Source organism: Microcaecilia unicolor, chromosome 6, assembly GCF_901765095.1.
Source record: "Microcaecilia unicolor chromosome 6, aMicUni1.1, whole genome shotgun sequence".
Classification (NCBI taxonomy): Eukaryota; Metazoa; Chordata; class Amphibia; order Gymnophiona; family Siphonopidae; genus Microcaecilia; species Microcaecilia unicolor.
In genome coordinates, this window is record NC_044036.1 from 165,308,052 (window position 1) to 165,332,606 (window position 24,555).

The following is a 24,555-nucleotide window of genomic DNA, read 5'->3' on the forward strand; positions in this document are numbered from 1 at the left end:
AGTTTGGAAAATATATGACTAAGGCTTGCAAGCATTAACAAAGCAAGGTGATTGTTTCTTAGTATCAGTTTTGGTTTCTGTTACAAACACAGTTTGTCAACACTGGATAATTGTCATGTAGAAAGAATATTCAAGTTATGGGCATCTTGGTCCCAGAGAGACTTAAACTTCCTCCAATGTAAGGAACAAAAACACGAGAGAGAAAAAAGGCACACACCCATTCTGGGACCTAGTCCAAACTTTTATAATATCCATTCTACCTTAAGCAGGGCAAAAAAAAAAAACACCCCAAACAAACAAACAAAAATACTGATGCTAGTTCTGCACTGCTGCTCTGACCTAAACTATTTTGAAACACAGTCCTTACCATCAGGGAAAACCCCATTGCAATTCAAAATAAAAATATTCCTTCTTTGAAAGCTTTTCAGTTCCAGTTAATCCATAAGACTTCCTGTTAACACGACCATACTCAAGTGCCTTGCAGTTCTCTAGCAGATTAAACAAGCAGCAAGAAAAAAAGGAGAACAAATGTCTCTGAGGGGTAGATGCACTAAAAAAAAAACGAGCCATTATCATGGGTTTTAAACTGGTTCTAGCCAGTTTAACGTACAAGTAGTAAACCAGGACATGCACAAAAGGGCATTTTCCTGTCACGGTAGCAGCTAACGAAAACGGAATGCAAACTATTATAACGAGATGCACTGCCGTTGCAAACTATTATAATGAGATGCACTTCCATTTTCCGATCCCCTTACAGTGGAAAACCTAATGGGGAGGTTTGCACCTCTCGTTGGGGCTGCTGTGAGGAAATCGGAAAGGGGAAATAAAAGAAAAAAAAACATCCAACAAGTGCTCAGAAGAGCAAAAGGGAAGGGGAAAAAAAAAGCCAAGTGCTCGTCAGGGACGTCCTTCTAAAGTGCCTAACATTGGCGTCCTTCAAGGACGTCCCTGACGAGCATTTGGCTTTCTTTTTTTTTCCCTTCCGCCGCACCCCCCCCCCCCCCCCCCCCCCCCCGAGGTCGCCATCACCGCTCCCCCGTGCATTGAAATCACAGCTTCCTGCAGCCCCGGCCTCCCCGCCATCCTCCGCACTCCGGGGGCCCCTCCACCCACCCCCCTCCGTCTGCCACAGGGCCGGGCCCTCACAGCGCCTCTCACCTGTGAAGGCGCTGCAGCAGGTAACAGCAGATTGCTTCCCTTCGAGCCTCCCTCCTTCCCTCCCTGGCCCGCCCTCGTCTGACATAAGTTATGCGAGGGTGGGGCACAGGGAGGGAAGGAGGGAAGCCCGAAAGGAAGTGATCTGCTGTTGCCTGCTGCAGTGCCTTCACACGGAGGTGAGAGGTGCTGTGAGGGCCCGGCCCCATGGCAGACGGAGGGGGGCAGGTGGAGGGGGAGCAGCGGTGACGACGACCTTGACCTCAGGGGGGCGGAGGGGGCAGGACCCCGGGGGGCACGGAGGATGGCGGGGAGGCCAGGGCTGCGAGAAGCTGTGATTTCAATGCAGGGGGGAGCGGCGACTGCGACCTCGGGGGGAGGGGCAGCGGAAGTGGAAAAAAAAGAAAGCCAAGTGCTTGTTAGGGACGCCCATAAAGGACATCCTTGGCAAACGCAGAGCAGCCAGCATAACACTTGGCTGCTCTGCGCATGCTCGATTGGCCGACTGTTTAATGATGGAATAGAGAATGCAAGTGAGCTACAACAAGCAGCTCATTTGCATTCCTTTTCCTTGATGCATGCCCGTTCCTTACTGATTCACAAAGGGAATCGGTAAGGGAAGGGCTTTAACGATTTTTTAGTGCATCTTGGCCTGAGACTGGACTACTTTTAAATCCTAGAGGCAGAGCACAGCTTCCAAAGCCTCCTAGGGAGGAGTAGCCTAGTGGTTAGTGCAGTGGGCTTTGATCCTGTGGAACTGAGTTCAATTCCCACTGCAGCTCCTTGTGACTCTGGGCAAGTCACTTAACCCTCCATTGCCCCTGGTACAAAATATGTACCTGAATGTATGTAAACCGCTTTGAATGTAGTTGCAAAAAACCTCAGAAAGGCGGTATATCAAGTCCAATTTCCCTTTCCTATCCACTGAGTGTGTGCTTTGGTATCTCAGTTGGGGTCTGACATAGATTTCAGCTCTTCTAATCCCAAACAACCCAACCCAAATCTGATCTCCATTATGACTGGCTTTAAACCTTGTACATCCTCCTTCCTTTTTATTGGATGTTAGAGTACAAGTAAGGTGTCCTCCACCCATCACAACATTCAACACACGCTGTTGCAAAGCCTCCCACATAGGTCTCCTTATACGGATAAAAAATAAAGCTCTGAAGGAGAAGCATAATCTCAGTACCTGCTTCCAGAAATTCCTTTTTTACCTTCCTCTTAGGCTTGCATTTCTGAAGTAGGCTGTGAAAACTGTAAGGCTGTTTATTGCTATTCAGCATGCTGTTACATTATTTAATTTGTAATGTGTACATTTTGTATTTTCTTATGTTTTCATTACTTTTTTATTCTTTATGTTGTTTATGGCTGCATTTCGATTACAGTTTGTAATTGTGACTTGCCCATAGTCACAAGCAGCTTCAGTAGGAACAAAAATAAATAACATACTTGTAATTGTGTGATTTAACATTTTAATAAAAATGCAGCCCTACTTCCTCCATATAACACATGGGGTGGTTCCCCTGCTGGTTCTATTTTCATATATTCCTTGGGCTCCTCTGGAGCATACAGGCTAGGAAGGAGAAAAGTTCTCAGCTGCTCTGCCCTTTTCTCTACTTGGCTTTAACTCGTACTGACTGCACTACCAAGGGAACTCTCCATCCACACCCTACTTCCCACGCTCCTGACATGCTACTGAATTACTGGGCCACAGTCTGACTAAACCTTAGGGATCATCAGTAGCGTACCAAGGGCGGTACAGTGAGAGCGGTCCACCTCGGGTGCAGGCAGCAAGGGGGTGCGCGGAGCAGTCATGGCAGCTGTTGGCTCCGCCGGTTCCCTGCCTCCTCTGACATTACTTCCTGTTCTGGGGCAAGGGACCGGCAGAGCCGACAGTTGCACGACTGCTGCTTTCACCCCCAGGTGGTGAGGGTGATGGGCTTTGGGGGGGGAGGGCGATACGCTTCGGGTAGGCTGATGCGCCGGGGGGAGGGGTGTACTGGTGAAAGAACGCCACTGGAGATCATTACTTGTTCTTACACCTGGTAATAGAAGAAATGTCAGATCTAAATTATTTCTCCCCTAATTGTTTGCAGTCTGAAGGTGTTCTTTCCTGGTGTCCCTTTCCCCTGCTGCTTGCCACCTTTGCCATAAGACTTCTATGTTATACGGCTAACAAAATTCATGTCTTCAGTATATGTGCTGTTGAAGCAAGCACTAACAAAATTCTTATATTAATATAAATTTTCTTAGCAAGTTCTAAATGCCAATCTTTCACAAAATCTGCCTTGCACTTAAAATAATGAAGATAACTTTCAGTGAACTAACCCAGAATGCCAAGAAATAATTAAAATTACAGCCTTATGGCCTTCTGGGAGTCCAGGAAAGGTGCCAACTATAGTCCAAGTCCTTGGGCATGGTAGCAGCTTTATAGATCAAGCAGAGAAAAATTACCTTTGGCTGAAGCCAACTCAGTGCTTAGGATGGCAAGCCATGCAGATGTGTAGGGTATTGGAAGGGGATTTGAGTCCAAAGCATGGCTGTGCTCCTAAGAGTAATGGTTGACAAAAACCTGATGTGGCAGAAAAACTTAGTGAAAAAAATCTGTCTTTGTGTCTGTAGGCATTTTTATTAGTTTTTCTATTTATAAGTGATGTACACAGACGCCAGAATAATGGAAACAGTCTCTGGTTGGGTTAGAGCTCACTGGAGTTAGCTGAGTGAATCCCAAATTTTCTTTCAAGCACCAGTCCTATTCAGCCAGAATCAGGTGAAGATAGCCAGATGCTGGGAATGAACTTCTGACATTCAGGCCTTCCCAGTGGCAACCTAATTGCTTCACGTACAGCTACAACATAAGAGGGTAGCAAAACCACTATTTACGGGTATAATAGCCACAATCAAATGAAAAACAGTGGAAACCAGATACTATATTCCAACTACTGTCTATAACATACAATGATGATGATAATCAAAAAAATATTCAACCTGTTCAAAAAGACATACCTATCCGATCCAACCTAAATGCCTAAACCTCGCAACACAACGAAATCAAAGCTCGTAATAGACTCTACACAACTCGTCCTCTCTACGATTCCCCAGTGTGTCTATAACTCATGAACCTTATTCGTCTACTACAACTCTGTGTATTTGTTTCACTACCGGAAATGGCGATTGCCTCTACGGTATCATGTAAGCCACACTGAGCCTGCAAATAGGTGGGAAAATGCGGGATACAAATGTAACAAATAATAATAATAATTCAACTGAGAAGAATATCAGAAGCACAGGGCTTGGCTTTAATTCTGGGTTATGAGGTCTTTTTTAGACCATAACCCCAAGTCACAATATCTTCCATCATTTATTCTTCTTATATACCTACTGTTAAGAAACTTCACTCATATCCTTCCTGAAAAGTTTTTTTTTTTTTTAATATGAAACGATCAAAAACCAGCACTAGGCTTAATATTTGTTTGTGGTGTCTTAAAACTTGCTATACTGCTCTAACTGCTATGGCAGAGCACTATTAAAATAGAGGTACATTTAATGGTCTCAGCAGTCACACACTAGGGAATCTCACAGGGTTTGTTAGTTTCCGAAAGCCTGCTTAAATAGCAAAGTATTCAGATTAACCTTAAAGGATTTAAGCAAGAGGTCACTAAGGAGAGAAAAGGGTAGTGAATTCCAGATGTAAGGGGAAGAGGAAGAAAAAGGCACAATGTCTAGTGTTTTCTAATTGAGTGAATATGGGGCTGGAAAGGACCAAACGGTGATAAGTAAATGAAGAACTCTAGGAGGAGAATAGGATATCATGAGATGAGAGAGATAATCAGGGATGCCAATTCTAAAAACTTTAAAAGTCAGGGGTGCTATTTTGCGCTTCGGAATTCGATGGGTAGCCAGTGTTGATGTTTCAGCAAAAGAGTGATATGATCGGTACAACGAGCAGGAAAACTTCGGCTTAACGAATGGGTGAACAATCTAATTGGAGTGTATTCCTAGACTCCATCAGCAGGCAGGAGTTTTCCTGCCAAAACACCTTCAGGTCAACCATTTGGGTGGGGTGCCTGTATGGAAGACAGTTTGTGAGCGTCAAGTCAAATCACCTTATGTTTGACAGCTATCTGCATGAATTAAGCTAAGTGCTGATTTTTGATCACTTTATTTGTAAAAGAAATTTTCAGGAAAGACATTTAAGTGAAGTTTCTCAACATTCGGTATATAAGAAGAATAAATGATTGAAGAAATTATGACTTGGGGTTGTGCACTTAAATGGGATTGCTACTACTACTACTATTTAGCATTTCTATAGCGCTACAAGGCGTACGCAGCGCTGCACAAACATAGAAGAAAGACAGTCCCTGCTCAAAGAGCTTACAATCTAATAGACAAAAAATAAATAAAGTAATCAAATCAATTAATGTGAACGGGAAGGAAGAGAGGAGGGTAGGTGGAGGCGAGTGGTTACAAGTGGTTACGAGTCAAAAGCAATGTTAAAGAGGTGGGCTTTCAGTCTAGATTTAAAGGTGGCCAAGGATGGGGCAAGACGTAGGGGCTCAGGAAGTTTATTCCAGGCGTAGGGTGCAGCGAGACAGAAGGTGTGAAGTCTGGATTTGGCAGTAGTGGAGAAGGGAACAGATAAGAAGGATTTATCCATGGAGCGGAGTGCACGGGAAGGGGTGTAGGGAAGGACGAGTGTGGAGAGATACTGGGGAGCAGCAGAGTGAGTACATTTATAGGTTAGTAGAAGAAGTTTGAACAGGATGTGAAAACGGATAGGGAGCCAGTGAAGGGTCTTGAGGAGAGGCGTAGTATGAGTAAAGCGACCCTGGCGGAAGATGAGACGGGCAGCAGAGTTTTGAACCGACTGGAGAGGGGAGAGGTGACTAAGTGGGAGGCCAGCAAGAAGCAGATTGCAGTAGTCTAAACGAGAGGTGACAAGGGTGTGGATGAGGGTTTTGGTAGAGTGCTCGGAAAGAAAGGGGCAGATTTTACGGATGTTGTAAAGAAAGAAACGACAGGTCTTGGCAGTCTGCTGGATATGAGCAGAGAAGGAGAGAGAAGAGTCAAAAATGACCCCAAGGTTTTGAGCTGAGGAGACAGGGAGAATGAGAGAGCCATCAACAGAAATAGAAAATGGGGGGAGCGTGGAGGTGGGTTTGGGGGGGAAAATGAGAAGCTCGGTTTTGGTCATATTTAATTTCAGGTGGCGTTGAGACATCCAGACAGCAATGTCAGACAAGCACGCTGAAACTTTGGTTTGGATGCAAGGGAGAGATCAGGGGTAGAAAGGTAGATTTGGGAGTCATCAGCATAGAGATGGTAGGAAAAGCCATGGGATGAGATTAATGAGCCAAGGGAAGAAGTGTAGATAGAAAAGAGGAGGGGACCAAGAACAGAACCCTGAGGTACGCCGACAGGCAGAGGGATAGAAGTAGAAGAGGATCCACCAGAGTGAACACTGAAGGTGCGGAGGGAGAGGTAGGAAGAGAACCAGGAAAGGACAGAGCCCTGGAATCCAAGTGAGGACAGGGTATCGAGAAGTATGCTATGATCGACAGTGTCAAAAGCAGCGAAAAGATCAAGAAGAATGAGGATGGAGTATTGACCTCTGGATTTAGCCAGTAATAGGTCATTGGAGACTTTAGTGAGCGCAGTTTTGGTTGAGTGGAGAGGGCGAAAACCAGATTGTAGTGGGTCAAGAATAGCATGTGAGGATTGCCCATAAGAGATCTCTTAACCCAGAATTAAGTCCAAGCCCAGTGCTTCTGATAGTCTTCTCAGTTGAATATTATGTATGTTATTGACAATAGGTGGAATACAGTATCTGGTTTCCACTATTTTACATACAGCTGCTGCATGGTCTCCAGATCTAATCAAGACTGTGAGCGGTCTTGGTGGGTATGTATAACTGCATGACAAAATCAAGGACTGCTTTATGGAGCAGCTGGTACAGGAGCTGACGAGAGAAGGAAAATTCTAGACCTAGTCCTTAGTGGAACGCATGATCTGGTGCGTGAGATAATGGACCGCTTGATAACAGTGATCATAATATGATCAAATTTGATATTAGCTTTGAAGTAGGTATACACAGGAAATCAAATACGTTAGCGTTTAACTTTAAAAAAGGAGACTATGATAAAATGAGAAGAATGGTGAAAAAAAACTTAGAGGGTCAAAAATTTACATCAGGCATGGATGCTGTTCAAAAACACCATCCTGGAAGCCCAGGCCAAATATATTCCGCGCATTAAAAAAGGAGGACGGAAGACCAAACGACAGCCACATGGTTAAAAAGTGAGGTGAAGGAAGCTATTAGAGCGAAAAGAAAACCCTTCAGAAAATGGAAGAAGGACCCGACTGAAAATAAGAAGAAACAGCATAAGAAATGTCAAGCCAAATGCAAATCACTGATAAGGAAGGCAAAGATTGCATTGGAGGCAAAATCACGTGGGGCATTTTCGAAAGGGACGTCCAAGTTTCGATTTGGACGTCCTTGGAAAACGTCCCAATCCAGGGTCGGGGAAACCCATATTTTCGAAACAAGATGGACGTCCATCTTTCATTTCGAAAATACCGTCAGGGACGTTGAAATCCTTAAATTTCACCATCCCTAGATTTGGACGTCCCTAGACATGGATGTTTCTGATTTTCGGCGATTTTCGAAACCAAGGATGTCCATCTCAGAAACGACCAAATGCAAGCCATTTGGTCATGGGAGGAGCCAGCATTTGTAGTGCACTGGTCCCCCTGACATGCCAGGACAGCAACCGGGCACCCTAGGGGGCACTGCAGTGGACTTCATAAAATGCTCCCAGGAACATAGCTCCCTTACCTTGTGTGCTGAGCCCCCCCAAAACCCTCCAACATCCACTAACCACAACTGTACACCACTACCATAGCCCTTACGGGTGAAGGGGGGCACCTAGATGTGGGTACAGTGGGTTTGTGGCAGGTTTTGGAGGGCTCACTGTTTCCTCCACAAATGTAACAGGTAGGGGGGGGGGGATGGTGCTGGGTCCGCCTGTCTGAAGTGCACTCTCCCACTAAAACTGCTCCAGGGACCTGCATACTGCTATCACGGACCTGAGTATGACATCTGATGCTGGTGTAGAGGCTGACATGACATATTTTACAGATGTTTTTTGAGGGTGGGAGGGGGTTAGTGACCACTGGGGAGTAATGGGAGGTCATCCCTGATTCTCTCCGGTGGTCATCTGGTCATTTTGGGTACCTTTTTGTGCCTTAGTCGTAAGAAAAACAGGTCCGGGTGAAAACGTCCAAGTGCATGAAAGGGGACATTCTTGGGTTTTTTTCGATTATGGGTCAAGGACGTCCAAGTATTAGGCATGCCCAAGTCCTGCCTTTGCTTCACCTCCGACACGCCACCTTGAACTTTGGCTGTCCTGCAACTGAGTGCAGTTGGGGACGTCCAAAATCGGCTTTCGATTATGCCGATTTGGCCATTTCTGTGAGAAGGACGTCCATCTTCCGATTTATGTCGAAAGATGGGCGTCTTTTTCTTTCATAAATGAGCCCAATAGGTTTATTAAAAGCAGGATGCCGGTAAAAGAATCAGTTGGACCTCTGGATAACCGAGGTGTAAAAGGGGCGATCAGGGAAGACAAAGCAGAGAGATTAAACGAATTCTTTACTTCGGTCTTCACCGGGGAAGATTTGGGAGAGATACCGGTGCCAGAAATGGTATTCAAAGCTGACAAGTTGGAGAAACTGAATGAAATCTTTATAGACCTAGAAGATCTAATGGGGCAGTTTGACAAATTGAAGAGTAGCAAATCTCCTGGACCGGGTGGTATTCATCCCAGAGTACTGATAGAACTGAAAAATGAACTTGTAGAACTATTGTTAGTAATATGTAACTTCTCCTTAAAATCGAGCATGGTACCAGAAGATTGGAGGGTGGCCAATGTAACGCCGATTTTTAAAAAAGGTTCCAGGGGAGATCCGGGAAATTATAGATCGGTGAGTCTTATGTCGGTGCCGGGCAAAATGGTAGAGACTATTATAAAGAACAAAATTACAGAGCATATTCAAAAGCATGGATTAATGAGACAAAGCGAACATGGATTTAGTGAAGGAAAATCTTGCCTCACCAGTCTATTACATTTCTTTGAAGGGGTGAACAAACATGTGGATAAAGGTGAGTCGGTTCATATTGCTTATCTGGATTTTCAGAATGCGTTTGACATGAAAAACTCTAGAGGAAATTGGAGAGTCATAGGAAATGGAGGTAGTGTGTCCTATTGTGGATTAAAAACTGGTTAAAAGAAAACAGAGTAGGGTTAAATGGTCAGTATTCTCAATGGAGAAGGGTAACTAGTGGGGTTCCCTGGGGGTCTTGCTGGGAGTGCTGCTTTTTAACATATTTGTAAAAGACCTAGAGATAGGGGTAACTAGTGAGGTAATTAAATTTGCTGATGACACAAAGTTATTCAAAGTAGTTAAATTGCAGGAGGATTGTGAAAAATTACAAGAAAACCTTACGAGACTGGGAGGCGTATTTTCAAAGCACTTAGACTTGTATACAAGAAAACTTTATGAGACTGGGAGGCGTATTTTCAAAGCACTTAGACTTGTAAAGTTCCATAGTAACCTATGGAACTTTGTAAGTCTTAAGTGCTTTGAAAATGAGCCCCTGAGCATCTAAATGGCAGATGATGTTTAATGTGAGCAAGTGCAAAGTGATGCATGTGGGAAAGAGGAAACCAAATTATAGCTATGTCATGCAAGGTTCCACGTTAGGAGTTGCCGACCAAGAAAAGGGATCTAGGTGTTGTCGTTGATGATAACGTTGAAACCTTCTGCTCAGTGTGCTGCTGCGGCTAAGAAAGCAAATAGAATGTTAGGTATTATTAGGAAAGGAATGGAAAACAAAAATGAGGATGTTATAATGCCTTTGTATCGCTCCATGGTACAACCTCACCTCAAATATTGCCGCATCTCAAAAAATATATAGTGGACTTAGAAAAGATGCAGAGAAGGGTGACGAAAATGATAAAGGGGATGGGACGATTTCCCTATGAGTAAAGGCTAAAGTGGCTGCCGCTCTTCAGCTTGGAGAAAAGATGGCTGAGGGGAGGTATGATAGAGGTCTATAAAATAATGAGTGGAGTGGAACGGGTAGACGTGAAGCATCTGTTTATGCTTTCCAAAAATACTAGGACTAGGGAGCATGTGATGAAGCTACAAAGTAGTAAATTTAAAATGAATCAGAGAGGTTTTCTTCACTCAACGTGTAATTAAACTCTGGAATTCATTGCCAGAAAATGTGGTAAAGGCGGTTAGCTTAGCAGAGTTTTAAAAGGGTTAGTTGGCTTCCTAAAGGAAAAGTCCATAGACTATTATTAAATTGGACTTGAGGAAAATCTACTATTTCTGGATAAGCAGCATAAAATGTTTTGTACTTTTTTGGGGATCTTGCCAGGTATTTGTGACCTGGATTGACCACTGTTGGAAACAGGATTCTGGGCTTGATGGACTTTTGTTCTGTCCCAGTATGGCAATACTTATGTACTCAGAAATGTTAGTTGATTGTAGAAACTGGAATTTGCTATAGAAGTTAACTGTGGTGTTGATGAAAGGAGCCAGAAGCTGTAAGTTTGCCTTTTGAACCAGAGAGGGTCTAATAAATATTTCCCTTAATAATCATTCCACCAGTCAGTGTATTTAAATGCACTGACCTCCTCAGGCTGCATCTGACCTGAATTTTCAATACCAGGTCTAACCCAGAAACCGGCATTGAATATGGGTCATAGGCAACATCTGGAAGTTATTCAGGTGCCAGACAATATTCAAGACTGGTGCCCAAATAACTTCCTGGATAAAAAATAGGGGTGGTTTTTATTTTTTATTTTTGTTTGTTTGGTTGCAGTCCTAACTTTAGGCACTTAGCTGATTAGTGGACTGAAAATTGCCACTAGCTGAGTAAATCCTAACTCTGCTGCTGGACCTCCGCAGCATTAACTGGATGGTGCCATGGTGGCCTGTGCTGCTGTTAATTGGGGACATGTCAAGGTGTGTGTCTGCTTGGCATTTTGGTAGAATGAGGATGGAGAGTGCACATACTTACCTTTTTACACTTTTTCCTTTCCTTCTTTCCAAGGTTAATATTGCCTTCTGGCTGTGGCGTCCTCGACTTTTCTTCCGGGCCATGCTGCTAGTACCACCCACCGCACTCGCATACTACATACTCAAGTTGTTGGGCGGGCTAGTGATGCCCTTTCATTCTCCCACCATTACCAGCTCCTGCACAGTCTTGGTGATAGGCCTGGCTTGGTCTCCCTGCCACTCTGATTCTGTCTCTTTTCTCTGTGCCAGCCCCAGCAGATCCATGGCTAGTGGAGTAGCTAAGCCAAGCTTACGGCTCTCTTTGCTTCCTTGCTTAATTATGAGTTAAGCAACCTAGGAACAATGAACCATCATGAGTCCTTTTTCTTTAAAAGTTTTTCCTTTTCCTTATTTCATGTGTTGAGGTGGACTGGGTAAAGTTGAGGGCCAAATTAGTAGACAGAAATTGAGTCAAAAGAAGGATATAGCACAGAAAGTACAGAAGTAAATGGAATGTGCCTGGGGTAATCTGAGAATCTTCTAGCAAGGAACATCAAAGAAGTTAAAAGTTTTTGAGTAGGGAATCAGCTCAAAAGACACTTTATCTGTTTCTTACTAAACTTTTGAACGCGTGGGCTCTCTCCAGCATGTTAAACTCACAGAAAAATTCACCTGATTTCTCAGTATTGATGACTTCCTCATAATTGATTTATTCCAGCTATTTAAAGCAACTAGTGTAGTTGGTTGCAATACTTCCTGTCAGGCTAAGTGCTCACAATTATAGTCTGTTTCTTGTCTAAATTGTTGTTTTGTTCTGGTATACAGGTCATCGCCTTAACTTTGGGGAATAAGCCTACTGTAACAAACCCTTTCCCAGCAATTGAGCCTGCAGTTGTGAAGTTCATCTGTGCTCCACCCTCACGACTCACTTTGACACCAGTCTACACAAACCCACTGCTTGATCTCTCCTGCCTTTGTTGCAGCAAACTAAGCAAGTGGTAAGCCTGAAAGATTGTTAGTAAAGAAGTTAGGTATGTAGAATTTAAATGGAAGCTAGAACGATGTTGAGACAGGAATGGGAAGCAAATCCCACCATTGATTCCTTTTAGAACAATTGTTGACATTGTTTTGAAGAATTGTTGTTGACAAATTCAGATCCTTCTTACACTTAGGGAACCCCTTTTCTAAAATCTAGTGGAGTTATGCACTAACGAGTGGTAAATTTTGAAATGATTGCATGGTAATCATGGAACCTGTGCAGTAACTTTTGGGAGTATTCCCAGCATGTTCCTATACAGTTAACACACAGAAAAACCTCTTTACTTGCATGTGTAAATCTACTTTGTCAATCATGATCCTTAATGTAATACCACCTGTTTCTCTCACTCCGAAATGGCGATCGCCATGAAAGAACAATGTAAGCCACATTGAGCCTGCAAATAGGTGGGAAAATGTGGGATACAAATGGAACAAATAATAATAATAATAATGTGTGTACTGATAGTGCAAGTGCATTTAACTGCCTTGTGTTTAGGAGGCAGTAAATGTATCCATGCAGTCTACGTACATTTCCTACCAATAACCCACCCACTTCTCACCCCATAACAAGCCATGCAGTTAGTATGTGAACTAGTGTGTGCAGACTTGCATACCAGCATGATCATGGTTACCGTGGTTGTACATTAATTGAGGGCCACTACTCAATGGGGTTTTTCAAGATTTCTACAATGAATATACATGATGTGTATTTGCACACAATGGAAGCAATACATACAAATTGATTGTATGCATGTTCATTGTGGAAATCTTGAAAACCTTGTGGCCCTTAAGGACCATGATCGTCCACCCCTTCAATATTTCAAGTGCTAAATGGCCAAAAAAGCAATTTTATAACTACTACTACTTATCATTTCTAAAGCGCTACTAGATGTACGCAGCGCTGTACACTTGAACATGAAGAGACAGTCCCTGCTCGACAGAGCTTACAATCTGAATAGGACAGACAAAAAGGACAAACAAGAGATAAGGGAATATTAAAGTGAGGATGATAAAATAAGGGTTCTGAACAAGTGAATAAGGGTTAGGAGTTAAAAGCTGCATCAAAAAGGTGGGCTTTTAGCTTAGATTTGAAGACGGCCAGAGATGGAGCTTGACGTACCGGCTCAGGAAGTCTATTCCAGGCATATGGTGCAGCAAGATAAAAGGAACAGAGTTTGGAGTTAGCAGTGGCGGAGAAGGGTGCAGATAAGAGAGATTTACCCAGTGAACGGAGTTCCTGGGGAGGAATGTAGAGAGAGATGAGAGTGGAGAGGTATTGAGGAGCTGCAGAGTGAATGCACTTATAGGTCAATAAGAGGAGTTTGAACTGTATGCGGAAACGGATAGGAAGCCAGTGAAGTGACTTGAGGAGAGGGCTAATATGAGCGTAACGACACTGGCGGAATATTAGTCGTGCAGCAGAATTTTGAACAGATTGAAGAGGAGAGAGATGGCTAAGTGGGAGACCTGTGAGAAGCAAGTTGCAATAGTCTAAGTGAGAGCTGATAAGAGTATGGATGAGGGTTCTGGTAGTGTGCTCAGAAAGGAAAGGGCAAATTTTGCTGATATAGAGAAAGAAACAACAGGTTTTAGCAGTCTGCTGAATATGTGCAGAGAAGGAGAGGGAGGAGTCGAAGGTGATCCCAAGGTTAGAATCTCTTTTAGCTGGTGTAAGTGTGAGAACCTAAATTTTAGGTGCATTGATAGTTGGTTACACTAGCATTCTATAGCTGAACCTAGGCACCTTGATTCTTTTATAGAAAGACTCCTACTGGGTACCCTTCAGGAGTTAAATTGGGCTCCATAAATTACAGCTATGTGCACAAATATTTCATTTATTTTGCCATAGGGTATATTAATATTTCCATTGCATCATGAGCAAGAGAGAGTTTTTTTCCAGCCCAGCACATAGATGCTTAGAATAGCCTATTGTTATACTACAAAGTCAGTACTTGGTGGTGATGGCGGCAGCTGATACATGGCAGTGGCTCAATGGCAGTTCCATATATTGCCGTGAAATGGGATGTGGCTGAAGTTGTCGTCTTCCTAGATCAACTGGGGCTGGGAGGTATTAGATACAGCTTTCACAGCTTGGTTTGGGGGGTGGGGGGGGGGGAGAAGGGAGGAAGGGAATGAGGATTGGTTTTATGGTCCATGATTGTATTGTTATGGAAGAAACCCCAGTCGTTTTCATGACCACAGAAACAGTTTGGGATTTTGATAGATTTTTAGCCAATTTGGTATTGATTCTTTTCCCTTAGATATAGAGGAGGTGATTTTATAAAGGGATTTTCACATGTAACACCTTTTTAGTGTGTGAAAATGCTTTTATAAAATTACACCATAGAGATTATGTGCATCAATGTACATGTAAAAAAGAAGTCATGTAGTTTCATGTGACCCATGTGTAGGCATGTTCTAGAGTGGAATTCAGGCAGAGTGCAGATAGTCATAAAACATATGGGGACAGACTTGAAGATCTCAATATACTGTTAGGACAAAGGCAGAAGAAGGGAAAGGTGATAGAAATATTTAAATACCTCTGGCGTGGTATAAATGCATAGTCGGCAGGCCTCCTTCAATTAAAAGAAAACTCTGAAAAGGGGGGGGGGGGCATAGAGGATAGAAAGATTCAGTAATAAAGTACATTTCTTTATGGAAAACTAGTGAAAAAAAAAAGGCCCGTTTCTGGAGCCAATGAAACGGGCGCTAGCAAGGCTTTCCTGTGGGCCCCCCCCCCCAACGCACCTTCATTGTTAGTGACGGCATTGCGCCGCCGTGGCCGCCATCGATGTGTGACTCTGGCCCCCCCACCCAACGCACCTTCGTGATCAGTGGGTGGCCCATTGCGCCGCCCTGGCCGCCGTCGATGTGAGTGAATTGCTCCGCCCTCAACGTCATAACGTTTGACGCGAGGGCGGGGCCCCGAGACTGTGATTTTCGTGGCTTCAGAGCTTCAAACTTACGAACCTTGGCTTCAGTGATGTCAGCTAATAGAACGTTGAGGGTGAGTTTTATATATATATAGAAGTGGCAGATGCATAGAATGGCTTCCCAATGGAAATGATGCAGATGAGGACCATAATCTGAATTCAAGAAAGCATGGGACAAGTGCAGAGGAAGGGATTGTAGAGATTTGCAGTTTATATGGATGGGCAGACTGGATAGTCTGCATGGTTTTTTATCTGTTGTCATTTTTAGTGTTTCTATTTTTGTGCATATTTTAACGCAGGCATTTATGCCGCCTTCCAAGCAGACGTAAGTAACTGTGGCATTTTATTATTTATTTGTTGCATTTGTATCCCACATTTTCCCACCAATTTGCAGGCTCAATGTGGCTTACATTATACCGTAATGGCGATCGCCATTTCTGGATAGAAAATTACAAGTAGTATTGCATTAAGGCGTATAAATGGGAAAGTCGAGTACAAAGTGATGTTGCATTGAAGTACCCGAATGATAGAGTGAGTAATAAAAATAAGTTAATCAACTATAGAAAGTTCATTTCCGGTATGAGAAATAAAGTGGTAGTGCGTGGTTGCGTGCTTTTCGCTAGTAGCAATGTTATCAGTAGTGTAAAGCGTTCCGGTTTGTCTAGTTCCTGTAAAGTCTTTTATGCCAGTTTATTCCAGATATCTGAGTCTGCCTTTATATAAAGTTGGCTAAAAATAGATGCTTATGTGGTCTTCACACCTAGGCAACCTGTTATAAAATTACCTAAACAATGAGAAAAGGAGCTTGTAGTGAATCAAGCCCTGTTTATTATAACATTTGAGATTCTTAAACTCATATGCTGGTAGTCCATCCTGTGGCAACATTAACTTAATTGTTACACCCATTTCATTTTAATAGAATCTGTGTAATAGTTTTGTAAACATTACAGATAAAGATGAAATGCAACAGTATAATAATTGATTTTCAAAACATTATTTCTCATGGAGGCTTATTATGGAAAAATATAAAGGGAAACGAGGTTATGAATTAAGACTGATTCTCAATGAGAATCACAGTACAATAGTGTGTGTTGTGACAGTGCTAAGGTAATGATGTGGAGGTTTTTCTACCTTTTTTTTGTTTTTTAATTCAATGTCTAATGTCTCTTGACAGGTGCCTGTTTCAAATTACCGCAACCCAGTACTGAACTTGGCTGCTTATGACCATCAAGGACGTAAATTTGATAATTTCAGTTCCTTGACTATTAACTGGGAGTCTACAAAAGCTTCCTTGGCTAGTATTGATCCCCTCACACCAATGGAACTAAGTCTGAAAGCTGATGGAAATGAACAGAAGAAAATGCATGGTAAGGATCAGCAGGACTGGCGATAATGATTGGTTTTATGCACTGTGGTGCCCTTTGTCCGGATAGACTCTTATTGCATTTTACAATCGCAGCAATTGAGAAGCTTGCAGATGACTTGTAGCTTATCATTTCTTGTATAAAAGTTATATAATGCTAGTTCATAATATGATATATCAACCAGAGGTAAATGTACCCTTAGGTAGAAAGAAAATCAGACTTAGTTATACATGTAACATGTACTAAAAATACTCGACCCTTTACTGGTCTCTTCATATGAGGGCACACACTGTGAGGTTCTCGCTGATTGGGTCTTGCAGAGGTTAAATCCTATAAAGTGGGTAACTTTATAACAGGGGGCCTATAGAATTTCCAAAAGGCACCTGTTTTATAAAAGCTAAATAATGCCTATGGGCCTTTATAAAATAGACCCCAAGAAATATATATATATATATATATTTTTTTTTTTTTGTTACATTTGTACCCCACGCATTCCCACTCATGGCAGGCTCAATGCGACTTACATGGGGCAATGGAGGGTTAAGTGACTTGCCCAGAGTTACAAGGAGCTGCCTGTGCCTGAAGTGGGAATCGAACTCAGTTCCTCAGTTCCCCAGGACCAAAGTCCACCACCCTAACCACTAGGCCACTCCTCCACTCCGAATACAAATACACAATATCTCCAGTAGTGAACAAATGAACAAGTTTACACCTACTCCATGGCAGATGCAAACATTTTTGTGTACTCTATATATATGTATGCATATATTTATAAAGCAGGCATGTATGTCATAACCCGACCTTCCATCATGTAGCTTTCTACTAATTCCAGAACCTGTGGGATAGTTGCGTTCATCATCCAAAAACTAAGCTATCTCTCTTGGCATCCAGTCCATCTCTTTAGTATTTTCTATCTCCAGCAGATGGATGGACACACTTTTCAGCCTCTGGATCTGAGTGATTTGCTCCTGGTCCAGTTGGTCAACTGGTCCCCAGTTGAGCTTTGTGGGTAGCAGAGCACCCTTTACAGAATAGTAGCTTGATGCGCTTTCCACACAAAACTTTGGGCGTGAGCATTTAATGCCAGGCCAAAAGTTTGTCTAAATGCTCGCACTCAACTGATAGTAGTTAGGTGTGCAGATGCAGGTATTCTGTACTATTGTACCTAATTTCTGGGAACGTTTCTGATCCACCCATATCCACACCCCCTCCGCAGTTACGAGCAAGTGAAGTTAGGTGCTCAGTTTATAGAATAGGAGTGGAAGTCAGTTGTGTGTGCAGCTGCTAATTAGTGCTATTTATATCAATTATTGGTACTTATCTCCAATTAGCTAATTATGTTGCGTGCATAATTGACCCTATTCTATAACTGGGTGCACATTTGCGTGCTGAAATTTAGGCATCATTTATAGAATTTGGGGGTGTATGCACCTATACACTTCATAAAAATTTCCTACGATAACATAGATAGACACACACACACACACACACTTATATCTGCTCTAAGGAACGTATTGCCTTCATGGTTTGCTCTCTGGTCCACAGGATTATTTACGGGAAAGTTCCTGGATATATGTTAAACCTCATAAATCTACCACCCAGAAACAGTACCAGCCTATCCCGAACTTAATTTGCATTATCCAGACTGCAGTGGTCTTAGATACAAATCAACTTATGCATCCAGTTTTTCTTACATAAGTACACGACTGGAATGCTCCCGCCAAAACCTTGAGATCTATTCATAACCATCTCAACTTCAGGAAATTACTGAAAACCAACTTGCTTAAGAAGGCCTATCCCCCTGACCCAAATTAACTTTCTACTTCCTGCGACACAGAAAAACTATGGACCGTACTGGACTTCTGTCAACACCCCCTCTTTATTTCTTTGTTGCTCTATGCTTATGTTTCTTCCATGTTGATTACTATATTGTGTATTTGTATTTTATTGAACCGGAGCCTGCCTCTCCGGTATTGTGTAAGCCACATTGAGCCTGCAACTAAGTGGGAAAATGTGGGATATAAATGTGTTAAATAAATAAATAGCTGTGTGTGTAAGTGCCAGTAAGAATTTGCATGTGTATGTGTGTTACAAAAAATGTCAAGTGCCTATCCTTCCTCCTGCCCTTACCTGTTCTCTGCCTCTGCGAGTGCCTATTTGCACATCACATAAAAGCATGTGCTATCACAATGTACTGTATGTAGCCAATAAGGAGAATTGGGAAAGATATTAAAATAAGTAAAGGGACCTTAGATTCTTCTTATTGGCTATATCTCTGGTTTCTTTATTTCAGGCTCGCAGATCATTTCTGTTCACCATGAATCAGGAACTGCTGCTATTACTGCCACTGCCACTGGATACCAACTCTCACATCTCCATGCAGCAGATGTGAAAAGACCGGTAGGTTGACTGTGGCGGCTTCTCCTGATCTTCCTTTGAATATAAAGATTATGTATATGAATGCTATTGCTTGTAAAGCATGCTGCTTTATTAACTACGTTTTGTAGGGTATTAATATTCCCTATACACCCATAGTATCCTTTACAAGATCATTCTACTACTACAACTAGTAGTTATTATTTCTATAGCGCTACTAGACATAAACATTAGGAGCCTTACAGTAATGTAGAAATGTCCTGTTTTATGTGGTTTTTCATTCTTTGACTGGATTTTGTTTGGCTGTTAGTTGGTGACCTCTGAGAGTGTTAATGGAGACAGACCAGAGCTGTATGCTGTCTTTAAGAGCATTTTGGCATGTCCTCTTGTTGATATACTTTAGTAACCAGTGCATCTATGTAGTGATTTGTTATATTCCCTTTTTGGTATGGTAGGGTAGAGATCTCTGCCCTGGCTTTATATCTTAGGTGGGGAAGTCAAGGTCTTGTGTTTGCTTCAGCATACAAGGCATGGAAATAGCTTCAGGGTTCCCAGCAGGAATGTTATCTCTATTTTTCTCATGTCCACTTCTTTAAATGATGTTAAAATTCTCACCCTCCCATGTGTAAATCTAGTTTAGCTGGGCATGTACAGGTAAAAATAGCGTCAGCATCAGAACAGTTTAAAAACCTGTGGGGTTGTCTATCAACCAAGCGGTAGAGAATACAGAATTGTGAGCTCTGCCCAATAAGGGTACTGTTCAGCTGTAGTAGTTTAGCATTTCTCTATATCCATCAGGTGGTGGATGGCTCTGTGCAGCTTTGGGCTGGTTGACAGAGGCCTGCTCCATTTTTCAGGGTACAGCAGTGACAGCCTATTCGATACCGACATCTAGGCACCTGGATTCTGTTATAGGATACTCTTTGCAACCCAGTATCAGCATGTTTACAGGTACATGACTGCAGCTATGCCAGTCATAGATCTGAAATATATGCAGGCATGGAAATGCGGCAGGGTTGCATGTAACTGATAGTATTCTGTAAGTTACTCATGTAAGTGGCAATCCAGCCCGTGCTCCACCCATGTGAATGTTCCCTTTCATATAAGAACAGTGTCGCTTGCACAAGCCTTTACAGAATAGTACTTAGTTAACTTGCTGTCACTTAAGTGTAAAATTTCACTTACCTCCATAAGTGTTCATGTTCTGTACATATACATGCTCAAGTGGATTTTGCTCACACCTTTTTCAGTAGTAGCTCAAGCTGAGTTACATTCAGATACATTGGATATTTCTGTGTCCCAGGAGGGCTCACAATCTAAGCTTATACCTGAGGCAATGGAGGGTTAAGTGACTTGCCCAAGATTACAAGGAGTAGCAGCGGGATTTGAACCAGCCACCTCTGGATTGCAAGACAGGTGCTCTAACCACTAGGCCACTCCTCCACTCCTGGGTACCCACTTAATAGAATTGCCCTTAAAGTTTGTAAATTGCCTCTTTGGCGTCCAGGTAAGTTCCAAGAATTAAGTATTGTGAGCTTTAGGCTCTTCGGTGAGGAAATAGGAATATTTAAAAACTGTGCTTTCACAGGATCATTGTTCCCAAGAACTTTCACTTCAGTAGAAATGTGAAGCAAATGGTTCCATCGTATTCCAATGCAATATAATAAGGAACATTTTTATTTGGAGTAATTCAATAAAATCAAATTTGTGTTGGGCCTAGGTTCCCCGCTGTGCTAACTGACAGTTCATTGGGCACGCTCGTATGCCTGCTGTTCATCATTGAAAGTGTGGCAGTGTGTACAGAGTTGCTATTTGATGGTGCGCTAAGCCCAATCCCATACACAAAGGGTTCTCAACCCATATGCATGACATAAATTTGCTCCGCTGCCTCCATTGTATGCAAATCTGTCATGCATGTTCATTGTGTGTATCCTGAAAACCTGACTGGCTGGGTGTGTCCCAAGGGCTGGGTTGAGAACCACTGCTATACATTGAAGATTGAGTAAGACAATTGTTTTGATCTCCCAAATAAGGTGAAGCTTATCCACTAGGAGGGTAATTTTGTAAATGACATTTTGCACATATGCCAAAAAACATGTGTAAAAGATATATTATGAAACCACCCCATATGTACAAGAACTTACAATGACAAGAACACACATACCTGTAGGTGACTTTGATGTAGACCTTTTCATTGGTAGAATTTGGGTGTAATCACAGTTTAGATGTGTATTTTAAATAAATAAATAAACGTGCAGTTGAGCTGGTATAAACGTAGATTGCCATCTTTGTCTCATCCATGGTAAACTCTGAGCAGCTCTACTGTTTCCTGTGAGCTGATTTGACTTTTTTTGAACCCACATGGAGACTGTTCTTAATATTATTATCTGGCTGATTCATTATTTGGATGAATTTAGTTCCACTTGGCCTTATCAGATGGTCTTACCTAATTTGCCATCCTGACATCAGCTTTGGGGAATACTTTTTCTCTTCTTCCTATATGCAAATCTGAGCAAGATCTCACACTAGGATCTTTAAATAGCTACATCCACAGGCTGTTCTGCAGAATATATACAGAGACCCAAACAGAATACTTTCTGTCCCTTCCCATTCATTTACAAGGGAAGATTCAATTTCTTTCCTGTTACGGAAAAGATCTTGTATCCATCTTTTGTACTACAGAGAAAGATTGGCCATTACTTCCAAAATTTCAGTACACTTTCTAATCTGAGCAATTGCACGCCTCAGCAAAATCTAAGGGTGCGTGGGATTATACAGACCACATCAAATATAAGACCATGGGATGCAGATAAACTGCCTTTCTGTGGTTACAGTCAAAGCAGTTTACATATTATATATATAGTTTGTACCTGGGACAATGGAGGATTTTTTTTTTTGTTACATTTGTACCCCGCGCTTTCCCACTCATGGCAGGCTAAATGCGGCTTACACATTATATACAGGTACTTATTTGTACCTGGGGCAATGGAGGGTTAAGTGACTTGCCCAGAGTCACAAGGAGCTGCCTGTGCCTGAAGTGGGAATCGAACTCAGTTCCCCAGGACCAGAGTCCACCACCCTAACCACTAGGCCACTCCTCCACTTAAGTGACTTGCCCAGTGGGAATTAAACTTGGTTCTCAGGTGCTGCACTAACCATTAGGCAGCTACTCTATTACTGTCAATACAACTAAGAATCTATGTTTCATATTTGCATTCGTAAGACGTCTTGATTATTTGTATTTTTTTCCTTTTCAGTTTGAGCCTCTTATTCCAGTTGCTACAACAATTGAGCTGATACTTGTAGAAGATGTGAAAGTGAGCCCCAGCAATATCAGTATTTACAATAATCCCAACGTTCAGGTATGAAATATTGCTTCCACATTGTAAGCTGTCTTTTCAAAGCATTTTTGGCATAGGCACTGAATGGAAGAAAACCTTTTAACTTATACTGCATTAAATATGTATTTTTATTTGCTTTTTAAAAATTTATGTAGTGCTGACTGCCGTATCATAGCCTGTGTTGCTGAATAAAATTGCAATGATGCTCTTCAGTACGGGATTGTAGTAGCATATCGCAGACAATTGAATTACAAAAATAAAGAGGTCTTCAGCCTAACTCAGAAGGCTGTTTTTAAAGAAATGCATTCTGAAACTCATCGTTCAGAGCCTGCAGGGGTGCCTGTTGCTGTTGGACACTAGGAATGGCCAGCATTTCTCTGGCCATTTCTTTCTAACATTTATTTTTTGTGCTGGATTTATTTTTTTTATTTTTAGTCTTGCAGTTTCCTTGTTTCTTTGTATTTTATTCTTTAAAACATTTGACATAATCTTGATGAGACCATCATTAGAGAGGTGTTTCCAGTTTTACTCATGGGCCAATGATCAGAAGCAAACGTAAGTGCTAGAAGCTATTGGTGCCATACTAATGCCTGCGTTGTCTACCGCCCCATGATCAGAACCCCCGAGCATCAGAAACAGTGCACTTGTGGGCTCTGATCACAACTAGCATGCAAATGCTTGCTAAATAGGGCTCTTATTGCAAATGCATGCTGAACATATTCCTCCCCAATGATCAGAGGGGAGCATGCCAAACATTGGTGTGCTGTGCGCAGCAAACCCTATGCCAGCTCGGACCTAGTGTTAGGGTTTTCAGACCATTGGGGAGGAATGGTGAGCTCTGCCCAGCATGCATTTGCATGCTAGTAGGCCTCCCATTCCCCCAATACAGCCCCCTGCAGGAGCAGGAACCCTGCCCTCCTCTACCCCAAGCCAGCAACACGGGGGCTGGAGGTTCAGTGGAACCTCCAGTCCCCCCCTACAGAAGTTCACGGGAAACTGGAGATCTGATGGATCTCCAGTCCCTTCTCACATTCCCCCCCCCCCCCCAAAAGCCCTAGTGGCCCAGTGGGCCGCAAATCAAGCCCTTCCAAGCTGGTGGTCTAGGAGCCCTCTTCCCCACCCCTCGTACATTTGTTGGAGGAGGGAGGTAGTTCTCAGGCACAGGCACAATCCTCCAACACTTTACCCTATGATCAGAGATAATAGCCCACATAAATTTGCATGCTATTGTCTCTGATCATAGGGGTGGTAAAGCCACACGCTGTTTCAGTGCTGTTTTTAGAGCACTGTTTGGAACAGCGTGGGACTTTCGATTATCTGGACATCAGTTTCTTCCTAGGAGGGTTGGTTTAGCACATTTGTCCAGGCCAAAGTCATCCTGATGTAATCTGGAAAGTTTTTTGCTACACAGAGTTGTTCTACCAAATACTGATCACTAGAACTGTGAAGCTTCACATCATTGCAAACAGCAGGCATGATGTTAACCTCTGGCCTTTGCCAGCTCAAGGGTTAAGGCTAAATCCATAACACAAAGAAGTACAGTCAAAGGATTAAATGCTATACAAAACAAGAGTGATGACAAGGAATTTCCATGAATTATTCCTTGTTGAATCCTGATATTAGGAATGACCTGCTGTCTTATCTTCATACTGCAGGTGGATTGTGGTTTGCCACATTTTCATGGTAAATTTAATGTACTCAATCAAATTAGTTTATTTGGGAATGCTGTCAAAGGCTTTCTTATAATCCGTCCATGCTATGCTGAGATTTCTACTTTACTTAGCACTAGCTATGATGGCTTTATTTAGCAAGAACCAGTCTTTCGTTCCATATGCTCCACTCTTAATACTCTTTTGTTCTATTACTGTGATGTTACTACAGACAATATGATCATATATTCTGTTGGCAGCTATTATACTGGACAGCTTATAGATTATAGGTAGATAAGTTTTAGTCTAATTTTTGCAATGGTTACTTGGCACCTCCCTTTGGAAATAGAAGCATTTTTTTCTGTTATCCAGTGCAGTATCAAATCTGGCTGCCTGATCAATTGATTTTTGCACTTTTTCCATGTCTTGGTGAAGGGATGTTAACTGAGCCAAAAATTGGTCACTCCATCTAGGTTAGGACTCTTCCAATTTGGAGCTCATTTTAACCTGTTTTCCAACTTACTGCTGCTACTTCAGACCATTCCATACCTTTAATGTTTGCCCATTCCAAATTCTCCTGCAAGGGTAGCCATTCTCCATCTTGATTGTGCTATTCAGCTTTAGTTGGTAG

At 42.4% G+C, this 24,555-nt stretch overlaps 1 protein-coding gene across 1 annotated transcript in view; it reads left to right on the forward strand.

Annotated features, from left to right (window-relative positions):
• NUP210 (nucleoporin 210) overlaps nt 1-24,555 on the forward strand; it is a 214,077-nt gene that overhangs the window by 91,883 nt on the left and 97,639 nt on the right. Inside the window, 5 exon segments of the mRNA XM_030206772.1 lie at nt 12,049-12,193; nt 12,196-12,221; nt 16,369-16,561; nt 18,852-18,958; nt 22,192-22,296. Of these exon segments, the coding sequence (XP_030062632.1) occupies nt 12,049-12,193; nt 12,196-12,221; nt 16,369-16,561; nt 18,852-18,958; nt 22,192-22,296 (576 nt within the window).